This window comes from Tasmannia lanceolata, unplaced genomic scaffold (genome assembly GCF_043159265.1).
Source record: "Tasmannia lanceolata isolate RefF3 unplaced genomic scaffold, GAP_Taslan_0.1 ptg000018l, whole genome shotgun sequence".
Lineage (NCBI taxonomy): Eukaryota > Viridiplantae > Streptophyta > Magnoliopsida > Canellales > Winteraceae > Tasmannia > Tasmannia lanceolata.
In genome coordinates, this window is record NW_027518695.1 from 33,576,650 (window position 1) to 33,597,523 (window position 20,874).

Sequence of the window (20,874 nt, forward strand, 5' to 3'; positions counted from 1 at the left end):
CTTCTTTTCTTGTTGTGTTCTTGAGTTGTAATTTTCTTCTTCTTATCTCTTAAGCACCCGCATTATCTGGTATCAAAACCAACGTTACTCTCTTGGGCTAGCTTCAATTTGATTTTCATGGCGGCACGAAGAGGTAGAGGAAGGCGTGGTAACTAAATGAAGGAAGATTTGAGAGATGAAAGAGATGATGAACTTCAAGCACTTCGAAGACAAGTTGAGCAACTTACCATGCGACTTGAACGCCAAGAGGCTCGTAGTGAGCATGGTAGATCAAGCCGTGGAGGTTCTAGTGATGAATCCGATGTGAATCCCTTCGCCGATACTCGTGAAGAGGCTAGGTTGGGAAGGTTCTATCATGATTTCGACACCGTCAAGATTGACTTGCCGGAGTTCCATGGTCGTCTACAACCCGAAGAGTTTCTTGAATGGCTTAGTGCCATTGAGAAGTTCTTTGATTACAATGAGACACCCAACGTGTGAAGCTTGTGGCTACAAGGCTTCGTGGCTACGCTTCAACATGGTGGGATAAGGTTCAAGAGATGAGAATCCGCAAAGGAAAGCGTAAGATCTCTTATTGGGAGAAAATGAAGTCAAGGCTTAAGGAGAAATTTCTTCCGTTGGATTTTTCCCAAATTATCTTTTCTCAATTCAACAACCTATGCCAAGAATCAAAGAGTGTGTTGGACTACATCGAAGAATTCTACAAACTCATGGCTCGTAATGATATTCAAGAGGGTGAAGATCAACTTGTAGCAAGGTATGTTGATGGTTTGAAGTTTTCCATTCGTGATGAGGTGGAAATGCACCGATCATTGAGAGTCAATGATGCTTATCAACTAGCCTTGAAGGTGGAGGCTAAGCTTTCTTGTCGTGGTGCTAAAAAGTATGTGGATGCTCGTAGTCTCTATCCTTCTTCTAAAGGTGAATCTTCACATGGTGGAGGTACAAAGTCAAGGTCCGAATATTTCAACAAAAATTCTACAAAATTAGCCCTTACACATCAAGTTGGAAATCAGCTCAATCGTCCAAACAATTCAAATGCTTGTTTCAAGTGTGGTCAAGTTGGCCATCGTTTCAAAGATTGTCCAAAGAGGCAAGTAGTTGCCTTCGGTGATGAAGAAAATTATGATAATTTTGTTGATGATTCAAATCAGCCCATATATGATGAGGATCTTATTGACTATTCAAATCAACCCACATATGATGAGGAAGACGGCATACAAAATGAAGAAATCGAATCCGAAGAAGGAGAAAGTTTGGTGATCCAAAGAGCACTGCTACATCAAAGGTTGAATCCGATGAGGATTGGCTTCGTTCCGATATTTTCAAGACTCGATGCGAATCTCATGACAAGGTTTACTCCATTATGATCGATGGTGGGAGTTGTGAGAACATCGTATCTCATAAAATGGTGAACAAGCACAAGCTCAAAACCGAACAACATCCAAAGCCGTATCGGATTGCATGGTTCAAGAAAGGGTATGAGAGTAACTTTTTTATTTCCAAGAACGAATTTGATCAAGAGACCAATGATAATGGTAAATTCAATGCTCTACTTGTTGAAACTAACGAGGAGTACGAGAAACTTCAACGGCAATTCAATGAATTCATCACCAAAAAAATTGGATCCGATTACATATTAGGTGAATCGATGGATATTGAAGTGATGGGTGAATGGAAAAATATTACATCAAATTTTTCATCCAATTACATTGATCCATTTTTATTCGATCCTACATTGAAGCTCACAGTTGATATTTATATATTCAAACATGTTCAAAATCTAGACAGATTATCACTTCTTCATGGAGATTATAAAGCGGAGTTTGATCTTGAAAAGTTTCAATTGATGATCATTCTTCGATACTTCAAGGTTCGAGGGCGAGTTTTCTTGAACCAAAGAAGTTTAGCAAATTTCAAGATCGTGTGGATGCCCCTTTTCAAGTGCTTAAGAAAATTGGGGATAATGCATTCAAGGTTGAGCTCCCTCCAAATATCAATACTCACCCAACTTCAATGTTAAAGACTTGACAACTTATCATGGAGAGCTTGATGAGAACTCGTGAACGAGTTCTTTCTCACTCGGAGATAATGATGCAGTGCCAACATGGCAGCCATGTCATGCCTAGGTGGTTTTGGTGGAGTTCCAAGGTGCCGTCCCTCATTAATGTTGCTAGCCCATTTTGAACCTGATTTTTGAGCTTCTAAATGGAAGAATTATGAAAAGTGGTAAACTGAAAATTGTAGGTCTCTTTGAGATCTTTCCAACAAGTATTTGTGATTGAAAATTGGACAAGAGCGCAGAAAGTTATGGTAGTTTTTGTGGAATGTGTCTGTGGGTTCCCAAAACAGTCAAAGTTAGTGAGTTCCAATGCAATTAATGTTATGTTAGTCCCTAAGCTAGCTAGTGGAGGATCTTGAACGAATTTGCTTTGGTTTTCTTTTATTTAAAGAGTTAGAAATCATCTTTAGAGGGGATTTTGGATGTTGATAAACTTATGTAATTGATGGAATATCAATTGGGTTGAGCTTTGCTCCCATTTTCTTCTTCTTTCCTTGTTGTGTTCTTGAGTTGTAATTTTCTTCTTCTTCCCTCTTAAGCACCCGCATTAAAGAGCTTTTAGAATTATCTTCACTACAACAAAAACTATATTTACCGGCGGTCATAACCGCTGCTAATATTAGGTAACACCGCTGGTATACACTTTACCAGCGGTTTCCTTTCCGCTGGTGTATGTCCTGTCGGTGCATCATTTACCAGCAGTTAAAACCGTAGCTATTAACACCGCTAGTGTATTTGTCAACTTTAGCAGCGGTTATAACCGCGGGTATATATATCGATATATACCCGCGGTTGTAACCGTAGCTATTACAACCGCTAGTGTATCTGTCAAATTTACTAGCGGTTATACCCGCTGGTATATATCGATATATACCCGCGGTTATGACCGTGGCTATTAACACCGCTGTTGTAGTGTCATAATTAGCAGCGGTTAGGACCACTGGTAAATCTCAATGTCGTTAGGGAACCACAGATATATACCAGCGGTTTTAACCGCTGGTATATATCAGTAATAAGTACCAGCGGTTATAACCGCTGGTATATATTGAGATATATACCAGCGGTCATAACCGCGGGTATAGGTGATGTTCTCACGCATGTATAGGAGATATATACCAGCGGTTATAACCGCTGGTAAATGTGTGAATTTTTTTTAAAAAAAAATACACGCTGAATATCTGTGACACATACAGAACCTGCTGTACATATTCAGAACCTGCTGTACATATTCCAGAAACGCTGAACGTGTGTAAGATCATTTTACAGATTCAGAAGTAATAAAACCCCATTGCATTTTTTAAATCTTAAGAGCATAACAATAAGATAAATAAACAACTCCCATAGGAGGGTGGAGGCCCAAAGACTAAGAGACTAAAACAAAAAGCCAAAGCTGCAGCAAAAAAAAGAAAGGCAAGAAACTGCTCTAGCAACCCAAACGGGCTACCTTTTTGCTGAGTAAACTCTATATCCAATAAACTGCTTCTGCTCCTGTGCATAAAGCTCCCACTTCCATCTAGAAAATCCATAACAGCAATTTTCAAATTAGATGAGCAAATGTTATATCTAAAGAATGAGAAACTCGGTTATTTTACATACTAAACAATACAAAATTTGGCATGTTAAGACTTTACCTGAAGTATTAACCCACAGGCCCTTCTTTCTTGTTTTTGCTTACTGGATTAGATTGCTTGCTGGATTAGATAAGTGACATTAGATAGTTGAGGTGTGAATGAAAACTATAAGGCAAGGAGCCACTTATCAATATGTTAGAGAAGCTGGAAAGAACTACCAAATATAGTAGAACAAAATGAATTATACAGATACAGCAACATGTCTTTTGCTTAACCAACAAAACTTCCAGGACTATTTTGAGAGCCATAGTTAAGCTACCAGGACAACTTAAATTCTGATGAGATCAAAGGTGCTCAGAAAATTACAGTTACATGATAGGCAACTTTTTATTTTTTGGAATGGTGAAAATATTTATTACTTATAAATAAGACCGAGGTGGTCGAATACATATAATCAGACACCTGGCATGCTTCATCGAGCATTTTAGAATTAACATGCAGTAGTAAATATTAATGGAACACTATGCTAGTTGATGATACTTCAACAACATGTTCATTTCTATTTTTTTTTTATCCAAATTATTACTGCCAAAGTTTCAATAAATTCTATAATAATCTACCGAAACGTATTGAATTCATGAGGCAGTCAACCAAATTTAAGAAACCATAAAATAAAATGCTAGCAACTTAGGGCATATGAAAATGGTGCCAAAATTAGCAACATGCATCAACTAATCACATAAATGCAAGTAACAAATAACAAATGGAAAAAATTTCAAAAAAACAAAAAAAAACAAAAAACAAATGGATATAGATCCAAATTAGTCAATCGATCCTACCCTCATCCTTTTGGAGTTGAGCATGAGAAAGTTTGAAGGGCTGGCTATCTCCTCGAAAATCAGTCATAGATTCTAAGGCTTCATCACCATTTTTTATCTGTTTTATATTGTGCGGCGAAGAAGCTGATTTCACAGATTTGTCCACATTTAGACGAATGATACGTGAACCAGTTCCAAGAGCTGCTCCATTGTTTTTGGTCCGTGATTCACATGCAGATTCTGCCATAACTTGATTTGATTCTTTCCCTGTTGCAGATGGTGAATTGGGTAATAGCGGCTCTCGTTGGAGGATAGATATGGCGCATGATACCTCTTTCACTTGGACCCCTGACTCACCATCTGAATTTTCAAATGTTAAAATAATGGACACGGGCCATTCTTAGATCTTTGGTTGGTATGTTTTACTTCAAGAATTATTGATCTATCTCACCTGGAGCATATTTGGGAAGAATATTGTCTGAACCACTGATTATTACTTGAGACTCGAGAAAATGTTCAATTGTCTGCCTGAGGGATACGTTTGGAAGCAAATCATCTAATCTACATTTGGTAGAAGAACACTTTGGACACCTTTCCTTCTTAACCAATACCAAACGTATACCTGCAGCCAAATGGCACGTTTAAGGTAAAAATTAATAAATGCAGGTACGTAAAATGAAGTCCGCTTATGTTTGTAGAAACTAGAAAGTTACCAACACTTCCCAATGACAAAAAACAGCCCTTGGGGAGATGATGTAATTTTTATCTTATTGTGATTTATCTGGGATTCTTAACAGGTCTTACAAGCCAATGAATAAAGCTACGGGCAAGTTGATAGGGACAATTCATCATATTTGGAACTTTGAGAATATTCGTGAATGAGCTTACACTTGTCGCAAAAGCTATGCTGGCAGCATGGTATCATCACAGCCTCTTTGAAGATTGTGTTGCAAAGAGAGCACCTCAGCTCCGCAGGCAATTCTGTGTTTGTCAATGTTGGAGTACTGGTATCTACCTCTCTATAAAATTCCATTGTAACATAGAATTAACAAACATGGGGAGCCATAGATATAGGTAGAAAGTAAAAGCATGAAGGGAAATGAGCACAAAGAAATTTACTCCAAGTTCATTTGTTCTTCGGATTTCTTTGGCAATCTATCCCCTTCAATACCACGATCCATATCAGAGTGCTTCTTGAGGATTCCTGATATTTCAATCATAGTGGAGTGTGAGAAGTCTAGAGGCTTCCTGATATTTTAATCATAGTGGAGCGTGAGAAGCTTAGATAAATTTCTAGAGATTAATACAAAAGAAAAGAGCCAAAGCATTTACCTCTTGAACTAGCCTCACTGAGATCACTTGGTACGAACTTTTGATATCTTGAAATAGAAGGCTCGGAGAATCAGAGTCAACGTACACCAATTATACTCGTTTTACAGATACATTGTGATAGAAAAGAAGGGGCAAGTAGCAAGTTTAGAATCTGCTTAAACTCTGGAAATCAATCATACTAGTTACACTGTACTAGCTGGATATTTAAGAATGGTAACATTGAGAGCAAAATTTATACACAGAAGATGAAAGTGATGCATGCCTGTACCCATACCATATATTCACAAAATATGTATGAGCGATTCACAAAATACTTACAAATTCGCAGCACAGTTCAAAGGCGCACACTAGAAGAGGATTCAGTTGAGGAACTTAGATAGCTCAACACGATATCCAATTGAGACTGAGCCTTCGCCCAAAATGGCTGACTAGGCAAAACATGGAAATGCGTTATATGATACTTCAGTAACAATTTGATTCATACAATTTGAATGTTTCATTATTTTTTTAACAAAAGAACAATGATCATTCATGTAATTTCAGCATTCTGTTATTTAAACGAAATATTTCGGTAATTTCGTTTCGTTTCGGCTGAAATTTAAAACCATGCATATAACTACTTCTCTTAAGTCTTAACTATTCATCGAGGAGCAAATAGAAATGATGATTGAAAGACTAACTCTCAGAAAGCAAACATGACTTCTTACAATACTAATAAAGGCTTAATATGAACTGAAAAAGCGTTCTATGATAGAGGATGAAATTGTAATAACTCATGCATGAAGTAAGTGTGTGTGTGTGTGTGTGTGTGTGGCTGTTGAATGAAGGCATTTCACAGCGGGCTGTTGCATGATAGAGCAGCCACATAGGCTCACTTTTCAGCAGGTTTTGTCTTATTCATTTAATTCATTTGAGTGGCTGCTCTCTCATGCAACAGACAGCCGCGAAATGCTTTTCTGCAAAAGTCGCTAATAAATCCCATTTATAGACTTGACATATTAGTGAGAACTGAGAACTGTAGCACAAGGACAAAAGTTGAAGGAAAGAGGTACACACAGAGATCTGAAACTATTAAGAAAGTCAAACCTTGGAACAATGTTAGGTGCTTTTTTATCCCTAATACAATTCATCATGCCAGCATCAGGATCCGAGTCCGATAAGGATGCCTCAAGAACAGGATATAAATCAACGCCAAAGTCATCAAAATTATCCATATCCACATTCTGAAAATTTAGAAGCACAAATACAAAATATCATAAATGGATTTTCATAGTTGATAATTAGATCAATATGTACTACACTACGAATCCAAATTCAAAAAATTTAAAAGTACAAATACAAAATATCATAAATGGATTTTGTAGTCGATAGTTAGATCAATCTGTACTGTACTACACTACTACTACTGTATATGATACGAAAACAGCCCATCGTCAAAGAGAGAGATGTTGTACCAAATTTCAAAATAAATGTGAGGTCAACTCTGAAAATTAACACTCTCACAAAGTGGCAAGATGAAAAGGGACCCATTGAAAGGAAAATAAGTCTGTGTGCAACTCTTGCGTGGTTAACTAAAGCTAATGAAGGATGGCACTGTGTCTTTTAAAGGCCATGACATATCCAAGGTTCTACTTCCTACGTGAGACCTGCCTAGGCACCTGAACCTAAGCTAATAAAGGTTGCCTATGTGATCACCTAGATCAAAAGGTGAATGCTCAAGGAGTAAACAACTAATCTTGGCTAGGCGTTTAGATGCATGGAAAATTTCTTGGAAAACTTTTTCACTGAAAAATGAGTTTTCCAGGATAATTTAGCCTTTTTAAGTTACTTCATTGCCTTTGACACTACCACATTTGTGAGCACTAAGTTTTGAACATAATTCATCCATAGCACGATCGGCCCAGCTGGGGACTCTACTCTTGAGTTGGGCATAATTTGGTATAGTCATGTATACTATTGCCCATCCTTAATGGTTTAGAGCAATCAGAATAATCACAACATTTTGACTTGTTAAGAGACCTCCCATTTTTCCACACATTTAAAAAAAAACAAAATTCACCACCATGAATCAAAACAAGTATGAATCATCTGAGTTTCCACACCTCAAAGTACATGGTCATATGTACTCAAAAAGTTTATCATTCAAAAAATGTCCTCAACAAGTTAAAACTCTTTTTATTTGAATGGTTATAAAGTTTGTGGAGATGCGGGTTATTGAACAAGTTATAACTCACTACCACGACTCAAAACTCAAATGAGTCATTTTGGTTTCGTCACCTCTTGGTACAAGGCCTTGAGTAGTTGTTAGTATCGTTTCCCTGGATAGTAATTGATGTGATGTACCTGACTACATGCATTGTTAATCATATAATCATAATAATATTATGGAATACATTGCGAATATATTGGGTGTTGGGTCTCTTTTCTCCTTTGATTGGTTTGAGATCACTTGACCTCTTCCGATGGATATGAGAATATTGACTCTCTTCCACCCGATTAATTAGATTGCAAGTGTCCCCTCATTGGATATAGATTGTTTCTCTTGGGAATATGAGAGAATCAGATGTTAAAGATTGTTATAGATGTAGATTAAAAAAAACAGATTCTCTGAATATGTGTAGATCAACAAACTATCACAACAGGGGGGGTGTCGGGACATCTCACTTATACAGCTGTCATGTGTGAGGTGGTGGTGATGATAGGACTCCCTATTCAAATATGAGGGTGGGTACTTGTACACAATGACATGGTCAATTAGAGGAAATTGCACTACCGATGACTTGGGATTTGATCTCATGGTCGTACACTATATCAATCCCATGAACAGAGAAGCTTCTAATTTTCTGAATAACACTAGTGTGTGATTCACTAGAAGAGTGATCTCTGAAGGAAGAGAAAGAACACAATGTTTTGTGTACATAAACTATAACAGAAAGAGGAGTCGGGAAATCTCACTTATACACGTGTCATATGTGAGGTGGTGGTGATGATTCTTGATCATAGGACTCCCTATCCATGAGTGTGGGGACTTGTACACATTGATAGCATCAATGAGAGGAAATTGCACTACCGATGACTTGGGATTTGATCTCATGGTCATAGACTATCAATCTTCTAACCAAAGAAGCTTATGACTTTCTAAATAACAATAGTGTGTAATTGATCGACTCAAAGTGTGGTCCCTGAAGGAAGCAAAAGATCACAATGTTAGGCCTTACATTTACGTAGATTTTGAGTTCTATACAAGCTAGCATAAATCTTTTTGTAATGTGAATAAAACATTTTGAATGGAATCTAAATAATACATTACACATTAAGAACCTATTGAAGATCCTCATATTTCATGGCGTTTGTTCAGTTCAATGCTTGGTGTCCATATCAGATCTGAATACTTGTATCAGTACACACATACATGACTTAAGTTTGCCTGCGAGTCCGTGCATACCAAGACAAACAAAAAAGAACAACGAGAGTAAGGGAATATAGATGCAGATAACTTACTGCAGAAGGTGAAGAGTCAATTGTATCAATAAATCCAGTGTGATTAATTGCAGAGTTCACAATGGAGACAATATTTGGCCTGCACAAAAGTAACATTTGGTAAGTGAACGGCGCCACAACATTACAGTAGACAACCTTTTCGTAATTCCTAAATCAAAGCGCAAATAAGAGTGTGCATGTGGATGCAACATGTCAAATCTAATCTAAAGTTTCAAAATGGCCACTTCAAAGTAACAAATTGTTCAAGCTATATATGGTAGGACACTTCTGAACAACTGATTAACATAAATAGGTAAAGAGCATGTATTTGAAGATGTATTTCATCAATAGATCAAATTATAGATCAGAAGAATATCAAATTTTCTATTCCATTCACTATTTTATTTCCATAGACCTCTTAATCCCAGCTAGATCAAGATCAACATTATTACCAGCAATAAATCCTTCCATCCATGAAGAGAAAAAATGAAACCTTTAATAGACAAATTTAATTGAACTCCATTGCATAATAATGTTTATTTCTGTGATAAGTTATGGAGAATGCAGAATAGCAGATTACAGTGCAGGAGACTGAAATTATGAAATGTTACCTTTTTTACATATAAATAGCTAAGAAACATACATTGATGTTACCTAATCCAAGCTCAGGGTGATAAACCTAAATTGATTAGTTGCACCACTTGTTGAGAATCTTGAGAATCTTGAGGTATCTACCTTTCTCATCGTAGATCTCGTGTCTGTAGGGAAAGTGAGCAACAACTTCTCAACTCTCGACTCATGACCCATCCACAACTTGATAACTTCTTATTTACACTAGAATCCACATTTTCAAAAAAATCACACTTGAATCCACAGTGTCAATATTCGACGTTAGTACGTTGCCCATCTAGAAAAACCTATGCAACATAGGTTATACCCAGTCAGCTGTTGATGCAATATATCGATGTACAAAATCTCAACTATAATCAAGCTAATCATTCTGGTCAGGAACTCATCATGAAGGCTGTTTTTGGATTTTTTTTTTAATTAACTCATCTGAGTTCATAAAAAGAACTTGGTCGTTTTCCTTTCATCATTAAACCTCTTTTATTTGACAGGAGTAGAAATATTAAATACTCCTCTGAAACCCCCTCTTCTTACTTATCAAATTGAAAATCACTTCAATCCATCAAAAGAAGTAAACTATTCTGTCCTTGTCACTCATGCTCTATTCTTCCTGCACCAAACCACATCTACCTATAAAGATCAACAAATCTTTCTGTACCTGACAAAATCTACATCTCTCGCCTGTTTAATAACAGTAACAAAAAATGTCTGCTCAAATGCCTATGCTTTTTCTTCTGAGGTCTTAACTTATAATACTGCTTTGGACAAGAAAAGGAAATCGATCCTTTAAAATGAAAACATCTGTCAAATTCGAGACTCAATTAGGAGAAGATCCATAGAGATAACAAAATAAAATAAACACCAAACCAAATCACAAATATCATGACAAAACTAGAAAATTAAGGAAAAAAAACAAAAGTTACCTCTACTTAAGATTCCTTTTCATCTTTTCTTCTCCTTTGTCTTATCCTTCTCTAATCTTGCCGAAATTACCAAAGGGAAAGAGAATCATAAATCTATTAACAGATGAAATGAAAAACAACTTAAAATACAAAGGAACCCTAGCTCGAAAATCAGAAAATGGGTACAAGTGAAAACAAAAAACAGAGCCTTGGCACATATCTATAGAGAAAGAGAGAGGAGGAAAAAAAAACCCTAGCATGATCTAAGACATATAACATGAAAAAAAAGGCTTCTAGATCTGGAACTAATAACCAATAACTTGAAACCCTTTTTCAAAAAGAAAAGAGAAATCAAAGGGACTCACATGGTTGGAACGATGGTAGATATCTCAGGCTAGAAGGCACCCTAACCCCAAATCAGCCCCCTTCTTCTTCGTTTGACAGTGGCTAAGAACAGGGAGGGCGTGGAGATGGAACCAAATGCAGAGGGATGGTCGAAACCCTACCAAATAAAGGAAAAAGAATTGTCAAATCCTACAAAATGATGGGCTTGAAGCTTCTCTCTTCCTCACTTTCTTCTCCTTCCTCAATTGGCAACGTAAATTAGGGTTTCTCGACAGTTTTGGGCTCCTAATCGTTAGCGGGAGAGAAAAGCTAGGGCATGAGAAGAAAAGATAGGTCGGCGCGGGAGAGGAAAAGAGGGAGCGGGAGAGAAATAAATAGGGCACGAGTGGTTTTTTTAAGGCTTTTTAGTGTATCGATTTTGTGGACCCTGATCCCAAGGACGAATTGGGCGACGAGGGACGCGAGATCCCGCGCCGATCCTCCAAGATCTCCACAATGTGCAGGAGAGCTCTACCAAGGAACTCTCGAAATGATGCCACTCACAGCATGGGTGGCGATATAAATGAGATACCTCTCGATTTTAAGGACTAGTCCGGAACCAAGATGTACCTATAACAAAAAAGAGTCGCCATCCAAGGAAGTAGGCCTTGGATCCCATGAAATACTCTGTTGCAACGGATAACCAGAGATACAAAAGTCCGTGCCTGATGACGAATGGGGAAGGTGTTAAGCGCCCCCAATTCGCCCAAGTGCGAGCACCTGGTCTCTTATGCCATTTTTAATTAATTTTGAAAAGTTTTGGGCTAAAATCATGTGAAATGGGAACGAGCACCCCCGAAGAAACGTCTATCTAAGCATGCATGACCCGAGGATGGGTAAAAGAAGATAAACATCCAAATCCTAACTCACCGCATCTACTCCTAACCCATCACATCTAGGAAAGCAATAACATCCGCATGCACAACTACAGCTAAGCAAGTAATAGCAGATATGATAAGCAGAAAAGCGGTAAATATCTACAGCTAAGCATATGATCATGATAAGTAAGCCAATAAATGTCACAGCTAAGCAAGTAAATAAGCAGGTGAAACTAAACGCACAAGGAACAAGCAAGCTGAAAGTAAACACACACGGAACCAAAGACAAACACATGATAAGCTAAAAGATGCGAGGAAAGAAAGGAATCAGAAAATAGACGGTATGCGCCAACCCAGGATGCCAGGGAAAAGAAAATGGGACATACGATAGACTCAGGGAGCGATTCTAAAGGAATCGAGCTCAGTGATCCTGGTCCGCTAAAGATCGGATAAGTCTCACGATCGTCATAGCCTATCGTTGGGCTCAGCGAGGACAATCCCTGTGAAGGGGCCACGCTACGTCATCGCCCGTCTCAAAACCCGATAAAACGTCGGAAAACCGATAAGACCGGCAAACCACGATGAAAATCGGAAATGAAATGAAAAGAAGGCTCCGAGTGACCTGGCAATCACCATCCTTGCCCATTTTGGTTTTTTGTATTTTTGAGAAAAGCTTGAAAGATATTTTCAGATGCTGAAATGATTTTTTTGAAGGGTTTAAAGGATTTTATTGAAAAGTTTGAACGATTTTATTGAAAAGGTTTGACTGAACTTGGGATGACGATCCCAAGCTGCCTACGTACCCTGTGAAAAGGAATCAAGCCAACGTAGTTCGAAACAGCTTTTCAAAATACGCTTTTGTTGTTTTTTGATGTTTTTGTTGTTTTTTTTGTTATTTGATTTTTATGAGTTTTTTTATCCCTTTTGATTGAAAGGGGCTATGGCTCAAGAGGTTGCCGTCCGTCATCACCTAAACCCGACAAAGCGTTCCCAAAATCGATGGGGATCCCGAAGCACAAAGAGTATCCCAGGAAAACAAAGAGGTTGCAGATTTGCAAGCCCAAGACATGCAACTAAATATTGAAGACCAGCTGAGATTATACACTAACCCAACATAGTTATACTGATAATATTCTCAAGAGAATGATGGAAAATAATAAAGGGTATCCCTAACCATGAAACCCCTTAACACATAGCAATTCCACATACCTGTGCTGGACGAAATCGCAGTCACCAAAGGCCCATTGGAGTATCGGTGTCACCAAATGCTCATTGGAGTATCGGTGCCGGTACTGAAAATGCCGGAAGAGAAGCTGATGGTGAAGCTTGAATTAAGAGGCCGGAGATGAAAGCTGAAATAATAGGAATTGAAATGGGTTTTGATGGGGTATTTGACGTGGGTATTAACGAGGCCAAAATGGGACCAATTGGGATTAAGAAATTGAAATTGAAGAGGGGAATTAGTGGGATAGAGGTGATGGCCTGAAATGGTGGCGCGACACAGCCGGATTCCGGCAAGATTGCCGGAATCAGTAGTGTTAGAAATGAGAAATGGTTTTGGGTTTTGGTAGATGAAGGGAGGAGTGGCTGTAAATGGAAGAAAACCCACGTGGGTTTAATGGATAAAAGAAAATGGTGGTGGGGGGAGTGGCCGGAGCAAACGGTCGGCAGGAATGAGGTTGGGGATGGTGATGATGAAGATGGAAGAGGGTTTTCGAAGGGTGGTGTTGGGGTGGAGATGGAGGTGGTGGATGATGGCCGTGGGTTGTGGAGGAGGATGGTGGAGAAAATGGGTTTCGGTTGTTGGAGTGGAGAAAATGGGTTTGGGTTTTGGGTTTTGAAGAAGGGTTTGGGGTGGAGATGGGTTTCGATTTTGGAGGTGAGGGTTGGAGGAGATGAGGGTGGGAGAGGGTTTTCGAATGGGTGGTGGTGGTGGTGGTTCGGTGGAGGTGGGTTTCGGCTGTTTGAGTGGAGGAAATGGGTTTGGGTTTTGGGGATTGAGGATGGTGGCTGGTGCGGTGGAGATGGAGGTGGTGGACGATGGTGGTGGTGGTGGTGGTTCGGTGGAGGTTGGTTTCAATGGAGGTTTGGGTGGTCGGATTCCGGCAAGCTTGCCGGAATCAATGGAGGTGGGCTTGCAGAAGGGGATAACGAAGAGGGTTTTGATGATGGGAACGGTGGAGGAGATGGTGGTGGGTTCTGATGGTGGAGATTGGTGGTGGATGACGGTGGTGTTGTTGCCTTGGCTCCCTCTCTTCTCTCTTCTCTGCTCCTTTCTTTTTTTTAGAAAATGGGGCTCTCCCCTTTTAAGCCCTAATCGACCCTCTTTAAAGGGGAAATGGCATTTTTGCCCCTACTCGTTCCATGGACACCCCCCTTCAAGTGTATTTATGACTACTATTTTTAACTACGAGGGGTGGTCTGGGTAGAAAATGGGGGTGGAACATTTAGCTCTTATTTGCTCGGCTTCGGGGCTCGGATTTCGGGATTTATTCAAAACTTTTTGGGAAATTTGGGTCAGGTCAAAATGGGGTGTCTACAGATTTCTCCGACGATATAGCAGCGGTCGTCTAATTGACCACGCCTAAAGGCCCACATTCACCAGCGGTTTTTAAGACCGCTGCTAAATTGCCGCTGGTAAATATAGTTTTTGTTGTAGTGCTTTTATAGTATTGAAACTCTACAGATGATGTCAACGTGCTTTTAGCCAAGTTTTGAGATGAGAATGAGAGGGTAAAGAATCTTAGATTTAGTTGATAAAGGATGAGATTGTAAAAATAGAAAATTTCTTATTTTATAAACTGTATAAAACACCCATCTTTTAGACATATGAGACCCTATAGATAGTGTCAATGAGCTTTTAGCCATGTTTTAGGATGAAAATAAGATAATTTTGAATCTTAGATTTAGTTATTGAAAAATGGAGATTGAAAAAATAGAAAGTTTATTATTTTAGAAACTTTATAAAACTTCCACCTTTTAGACATAGGAAACCCTAGGAGATGGTTTCAATGAGCTTTGAGCCAAATTTTGATCATAGGATGAGAATGTATTGAATCATAGATTTTGTTGATGAGGGATGAAGATGGAAAAACAGATAGTTTCTAATCATAGAAACTTTATAAAACATCCATCTTTTAGACATATGAAACCCTAGAGATGGTGTGAAGGAGTTTTTTGCCAAGTTTTGAGAAGATGATGAGATGGTATTGAATCTTAGGTTTAGTTGTTGGAGGATGGAGAATGAAAAAATAGGAAGTTTCTTATTTTAGAAACTTTATAAAACATCCATCTTTTAGACATATGAGACCCTAGAGATGGTGTCAAATAGCTTTTTGCCTGGTTTTGGGATGATGATGAGATGGTTTAAAATCTTAGATTTTGTTGATGAAGGATTAAGATTAAAAAATAGAAAGTAACTTATTTTATAAACTTTGTAAAACATCAATCTTTTACACTTAGTAAACCCTAGAAATGGTGTCAAGGTACTCTGAGCTAAGTTTTGGGATGAGTTAGCGATGGTATTGAATCTTAGATTTAGTTGATGAAGGATGGGGACAAAATAAAAAGTTTCTTATTTTAGAAACTTTATAAAACATCTATCTTTTAGACATGAAACCCTAAAGATTGTGTGAAAGAGCTTTTAGGCATGTTTTGATATGAGGATGCTATGGTTATGAAACCCTGTAGATGGTGTCAATGAGCTTTTAGCCAAGTTTTAGGTTGAGGATGAGAATTGAAAAAATAGAAAGTTTCTGATTTTAGAAACTTTATAAAACATACATCTATTAGACGTAGAAAACCCTACAGATACTGTCAATGAGCTTTTAGCCAAGTTTTGAGATGAGGATGAGATGAATTTGAAACTTAGATTTAGTTGACGCATGATGGAGATTGTAAAAATAGAAAGTTTCTTAATTTATAAACTTTTTAAGACATCCATCTTTTAGACATAGGATACCCTAGAGATTGTGTCAAAGAGCTTTTAGGCAAGTTTTGGGATGAGGATGAGATGAAATTTAATCTTAGATTTAGTTGATGAAGGATGGACATTGAAGAAATAGAAAGCTTCTTATTTTAGAAACTTTACAAAACATTCATCTTTTAAACATAGAAAATCCTAGAGATGTCAATGAGCTTTTAACTAAGTTTTGAGATGATGATGAAATGATATTGAATCTTAGATTTAGTTGACGCATGATGGAGATTGAGAAAATAGAAAGTTTATTAATTTAGAAACTTTATAAGACACCCATCTTTAGACATAGAAAACCTTAGAGATAGTGTTTAGGAGGTTTTTGCCAAGCTTTGGGATGGGGATGGGATGAAATGGAGTCTTAGATTTAGTTGATGAAAGATGGAGATCGAAAAAATTAAAAGTTTCATATTTTAGAAACTTTATAAAACATCAATCTTTTAGACAAAGGAAACCGTAGAGATGATGTCAACAAGCTTTTAGGTAAGTTTTGGGATGTGAACGTGTCGGTATTGAATCTTAGATATAGTTGATGAAGGATGGAAATTGAAAAAATATAAAGTTTCTTATTTTAAAAACTTTATAAATTGTCAATCTTTTAGACTTAGTAAACCTAAGAGATGGTGTGAATGAGCTTTTAGCCAAGTTTTAAGATGATGATGAGATGGTATTGAATCTTAGATTTAGTATATGAAGGATGAAGATTGAAAAAATAAAAAGTTTCTTCTGGTAGAAATCTTTTAGCTAAGTTTTGAGATGAGGATGCGATGGTATTAAATCATAGATTTAGTTGATGAAGGATGGGGATTGTCAAAAAAGAAAGTTTCTGAATTTAGAAACTATATAAAACATCCATCTTTTAAACATAGAAAACCCTAGAGATGATGTCAACGAGCTTTTAGCCATGTTTTGAGATGAGGATTAGATGGTATTGAATCTTAGATTTAGTTGATTAAGGATAGAGATTGAAAAAATAGAAAGTTTCTGATTTTAGAATATTTATAAAACATAAATCTTTTAGACTTAGTAAACTCTAGAGATGGTGTGAAGGAGCTTTTAGCCAAGTTTTGAGATGATGATGAGAGGGTATTGTATCTTAGATTTAGTTGATTTTTGAGATGATGATGAGAGGGATTGTATCTTAGATTTAGTTGATTAAACTTGGAGATTTAAAAAATAGAAAGTTTCTTATATTTGAAACTTTATAAAACATCAATCTTTAAGACATAGCGAACTCTAGTGATGGTATCAAGGGGGTTTTAGCCGTGTTTTGAGATGAGGATGAGATGATATTGAATTGTAGAATTTGTTGATAAAGGATGGAAATTGAGAAATAGAAAGTTTCTTATTTTAGATTTTAGAAACTTTATAAAACATCCATCTTTTAGACATAAGAGACCCTAGATAATGTGTCATGGTGCGTTTAGCCATGTTTTGGGAAGAGGATAAGTTGATATTGAATCTCAGATTTAGTTGATAAAAGATGGAGATTGAAAAAATAGAAAGTTTCCTATTTTAGAAACTTTATAAAACAATAATCTTTTAGACATAGGAAACCCTTGAGATGGTGTCAAGGAGCTTTCAGCCAAATTTTGAGATGAGGATGAGATGATATTAAATCTTAGATTTAGTTGATATAGGAACGAGATTGAAAAAATAGAAAGTTTCTTATTTTAGAAACTTTGTAAAACATCCATCTTTTAGACATAGGAAAATCTCCATGTCATCCTCATCTCAAAACTTGGCTAAAACATCTAACACTTTCTATTGATTCTTTGTACGACACCCATCTTTCAGACTTAAGAAACAATAGAGATGATATCAAGGCGCTTTTACCCAAGTTTTGAGATGAGATTGCGAGGGTAATGAATCCTAAATTTAGATGATGACGGATGGAGATTGAAAAAATAGAAAGTTACTTATTTTAGAAACTTTACAAAACATCCATATTTAGATATAAGAATCCCTAGAGATGATGTCCAGGAGCTATTAGAAAAGTTTTGAGATGAAGATGAGATGATATTGAATCCTAGATTTAGTTGATTAAGGATAGAGATTGAAAAAAATAGAAAGTTTCTTATTTTAGAAACTTTATAAGACATCCATCTTTTAGACATAAGAAACCCTAGAGATGGTGTCTAGGAGCTTTTAGCCAAATTTTGGGATAAGGAAAAGATGAAATTGAATGTTAGATTTAGTTGATGAAGGATGGAGATTGAAAAAATATAAAGTCTCTTAGTTTATAAACTTTATAAAATATAAACCTTTTAGACATAGGAAACCCTAGAGAATGTGCGAAGGAGCTTTTAGCCAAGGTTTGAGAAAAGGATGAGATGATATTGAATCTTAGATTTAGTTGATAAAGGATGAAGATTGAAAAAATAGAAAGTTTCTTATTTTAGAAACTTTATAAAACATCCATCTTTTAAACATAGGAGAACCTAGAGATGGTGTTAAGGAGCTTTTAACCATGTTTTGGGATTAGGATGAGATGATATTTAATCTTAGATTTAGTTGATGAATGATGGAGATGGAAAGAATAGAAGTTTCTTATTTTAAAAAGTTTATGAGACATCAATCTTTTAGAAAAAGGAGACCCTAGAGATGGTCTCAATGAGCTTTTAGTCAAGTTTTGGGGTGATGATGAGAAGGTAATTGATGGGGTATAAAAACGGTAGCCTATTAGCTATCGACACGTGGCCCGAGGATGGCCCACCGCAGACCCCGCATCAGCAGGGGTACTGATGGGGTATAAAAACGACAGCCTATTAGCTGTCGAGACGTGGCCCGAGGATGGCCCACCGCAGACCCCGCGTCAGCAGGGGTACTGATGGGGTATAAAAACGGCAGCCTATTAGCTGTCGACACGTGGCCCGAGGATGGCCCACCGCAGACCCCGCGTCAACAAGGGTAGTTTGGTAATTACAGCAGACTAGGTGAGCTCGAACCTTTAGCTGGCCAACACCTGTCCTGGAGTAATAACTCCCCAACTACCCAGTTTTCCCTCTATAAAAGGGCGTCCAAAGCTCATAAAAAGGGTAATAACTTCTCACCCACCACTCTAAAACTCGCTCTGCACTCCTGCTCATACTGACTTGAGTGTTGAAGGGCCTGTCCGGAGTAACACTCCGGGTTGGTCATTCTGACCTCGTTTGCTCTTTACGCAGGGCTCAGCTGCTCAGCTCCCTCACCTCGGTTTCTCGGGCCCTCCAGCTCGGCTCTTACGTCACTGTCATATCTGTTACCGATTTTAGGCCTAACAGATTGGCGTCATCCGTGGGACGCGAACTAAAAGCTGTTCAGATCCCCTATAAACAAAATGGCAGGACGGAGGAATGCTCGGGTACCAATTGCACGGACTACTCAAGCCGTGCTACCTCGCAGGATCCGGAGTGAGCGAATCGCCTCACAGGTGGTGGCTACTTCCGCTACAGCCGAACAGAGCCCGGCTCGTTCGGACCACCTCAATCCTACACCCACTTCGGATCAAGTGCAAGCTCTCTTTCAACAGATGACTGCTCTTGTCGGTCAATACCAGCAACTACTCCAGGCACCCCCCCAACATCCTCCAGAAGCTCCACGACCTGTCCAGGAAAGGTCAAATGTCCACAGGGGAGAGTCAGCGCGCCACGGTGAGGACCGAACTCACCACTCCACCAGGCGAGTCCATCACTCCAGAACAAGGCACGCCAACACAGAACCTCACCACCGCCGGAGATCACGGTCCTGCTCTGCACGAAAGCATCGAGCCCAGGAAGATCGCGCGCCACAGGAAAAACTCCGGCCTCATCGCAGGAGTCCGGAAAGCCAGTCCGACTCCGCGGCGAGCCAATCGGTGGAGAGAAACAGGTCACTAGACGAACCACACCGTAGAGCTGACCCGATGCTACGGAGGATGGAAGAAATGGACCACCGAATAGAAGAGCTGGCAAAGGATCATAGCCGGCCCGCTTCTAGGGCGTTCTGAAGTAGATCGCCGTTCACCGACGACGTCATGGGTGCCCCAGCACCCAGAGGATTTAAAATGCCAACCGTCCCGCAATACGACGGGACCACTGACCCTGTGGACCACTTGGAGACGTTCAGGACAATGACACTCCTCGACGGTGCGTCAGACGGCTTCCTCTGCAGGGCATTCCCGACGACCCTGACTGGTGCGGCAAGGGACTGGTACTCAAGGATCAAACCGAACTCCATCAGCAACTTCGATGACTTCAGGGAAGATCTGGTCTGCCACTTTATGAGCAGCCGTAGGCAAAGGAAAACAACAACATCCTTGATGGCCTTGCGGCAGGAGGTAATGAACCTCTGAAAGCCTTCGTCAGCCGCTTCAACAGGGAGGCACTCCAAGTACCGAATCTAGATCCCTCAGCCGCTACAAACGCACTTCTCGTAGATGCTAGATCTAATGATTTCTGCCGAGCAGTGGCCCGCCGGAATCCGCACTCTCTAGTAGATCTAATGGCCGGGGCAGAGGAATATATATGAGTGGAAGAGACACTGGCTGCCCTGGACTCAAATCGGAGGAGAACCTCTGAAGACAAGAACCCTACTAAACAGCGTAGGGATGACAAGGCCGTCAGAAGAGAAAAGTCCCCCCAGAGGAGGGAGGAGAACTTCACCCCTCTCAACACCCCCTGGAGACACATACTGGCCGCTATCAGTAGAGAAGAGTTCGTGCGGTGGCCGACCAGAATGATCTCCAAGGGAAATAGAAGAGACAAGTCGAAGTACTGTCGGTTCGACAGGGACCACGGTCACGACACGGACGAATGCTGGCAGCTCAAGGAAGAAATCAAGCAGTTGATTGGCCGGGGCTATTTGAAAAAATACGTCCGAAGTGACGGCCACGGAAGTGAGCGCAAAGGGAAAAGTCCCTAGGGCCGGAGCCCTCGGCGGTCACG

The 20,874-nt window shown here is 39.0% G+C and overlaps 1 protein-coding gene across 5 annotated transcripts in view; it reads right to left on the reverse strand.

The window, feature by feature from the left end:
* Positions 1-3,337: 3,337 nt before the first annotated feature.
* The window catches only part of LOC143851345 (E3 ubiquitin ligase PQT3-like), a 64,299-nt gene continuing 46,762 nt past the window's right edge, over positions 3,338-20,874 (reverse strand). The window contains exons 1-10 of one of the 5 annotated variants that reach the window (XM_077360739.1): positions 10,814-10,875; positions 9,285-9,363; positions 8,739-8,965; positions 5,784-7,006; positions 5,571-5,655; positions 5,340-5,470; positions 4,903-5,073; positions 4,473-4,811; positions 3,694-3,753; positions 3,338-3,575 (exon numbers count right to left, since the gene is read on the reverse strand). In XM_077360739.1, the coding sequence (XP_077216854.1) occupies positions 3,734-3,753; positions 4,473-4,811; positions 4,903-5,073; positions 5,340-5,470; positions 5,571-5,632 (723 nt within the window). In that variant the 5' untranslated portion in view covers positions 5,633-5,655; positions 5,784-7,006; positions 8,739-8,965; positions 9,285-9,363; positions 10,814-10,875 and the 3' untranslated portion in view covers positions 3,338-3,575; positions 3,694-3,733. Of the gene's footprint in view, positions 3,576-3,693; positions 3,754-4,472; positions 4,812-4,902; positions 5,074-5,339; positions 5,471-5,570; positions 5,656-5,783; positions 7,007-8,738; positions 8,966-9,284; positions 9,364-10,813; positions 10,876-20,874 lie in introns of those variants that run through there. The other 4 variants (XM_077360734.1, XM_077360737.1, XM_077360738.1 and 1 more) reach the window with 4 other exon arrangements.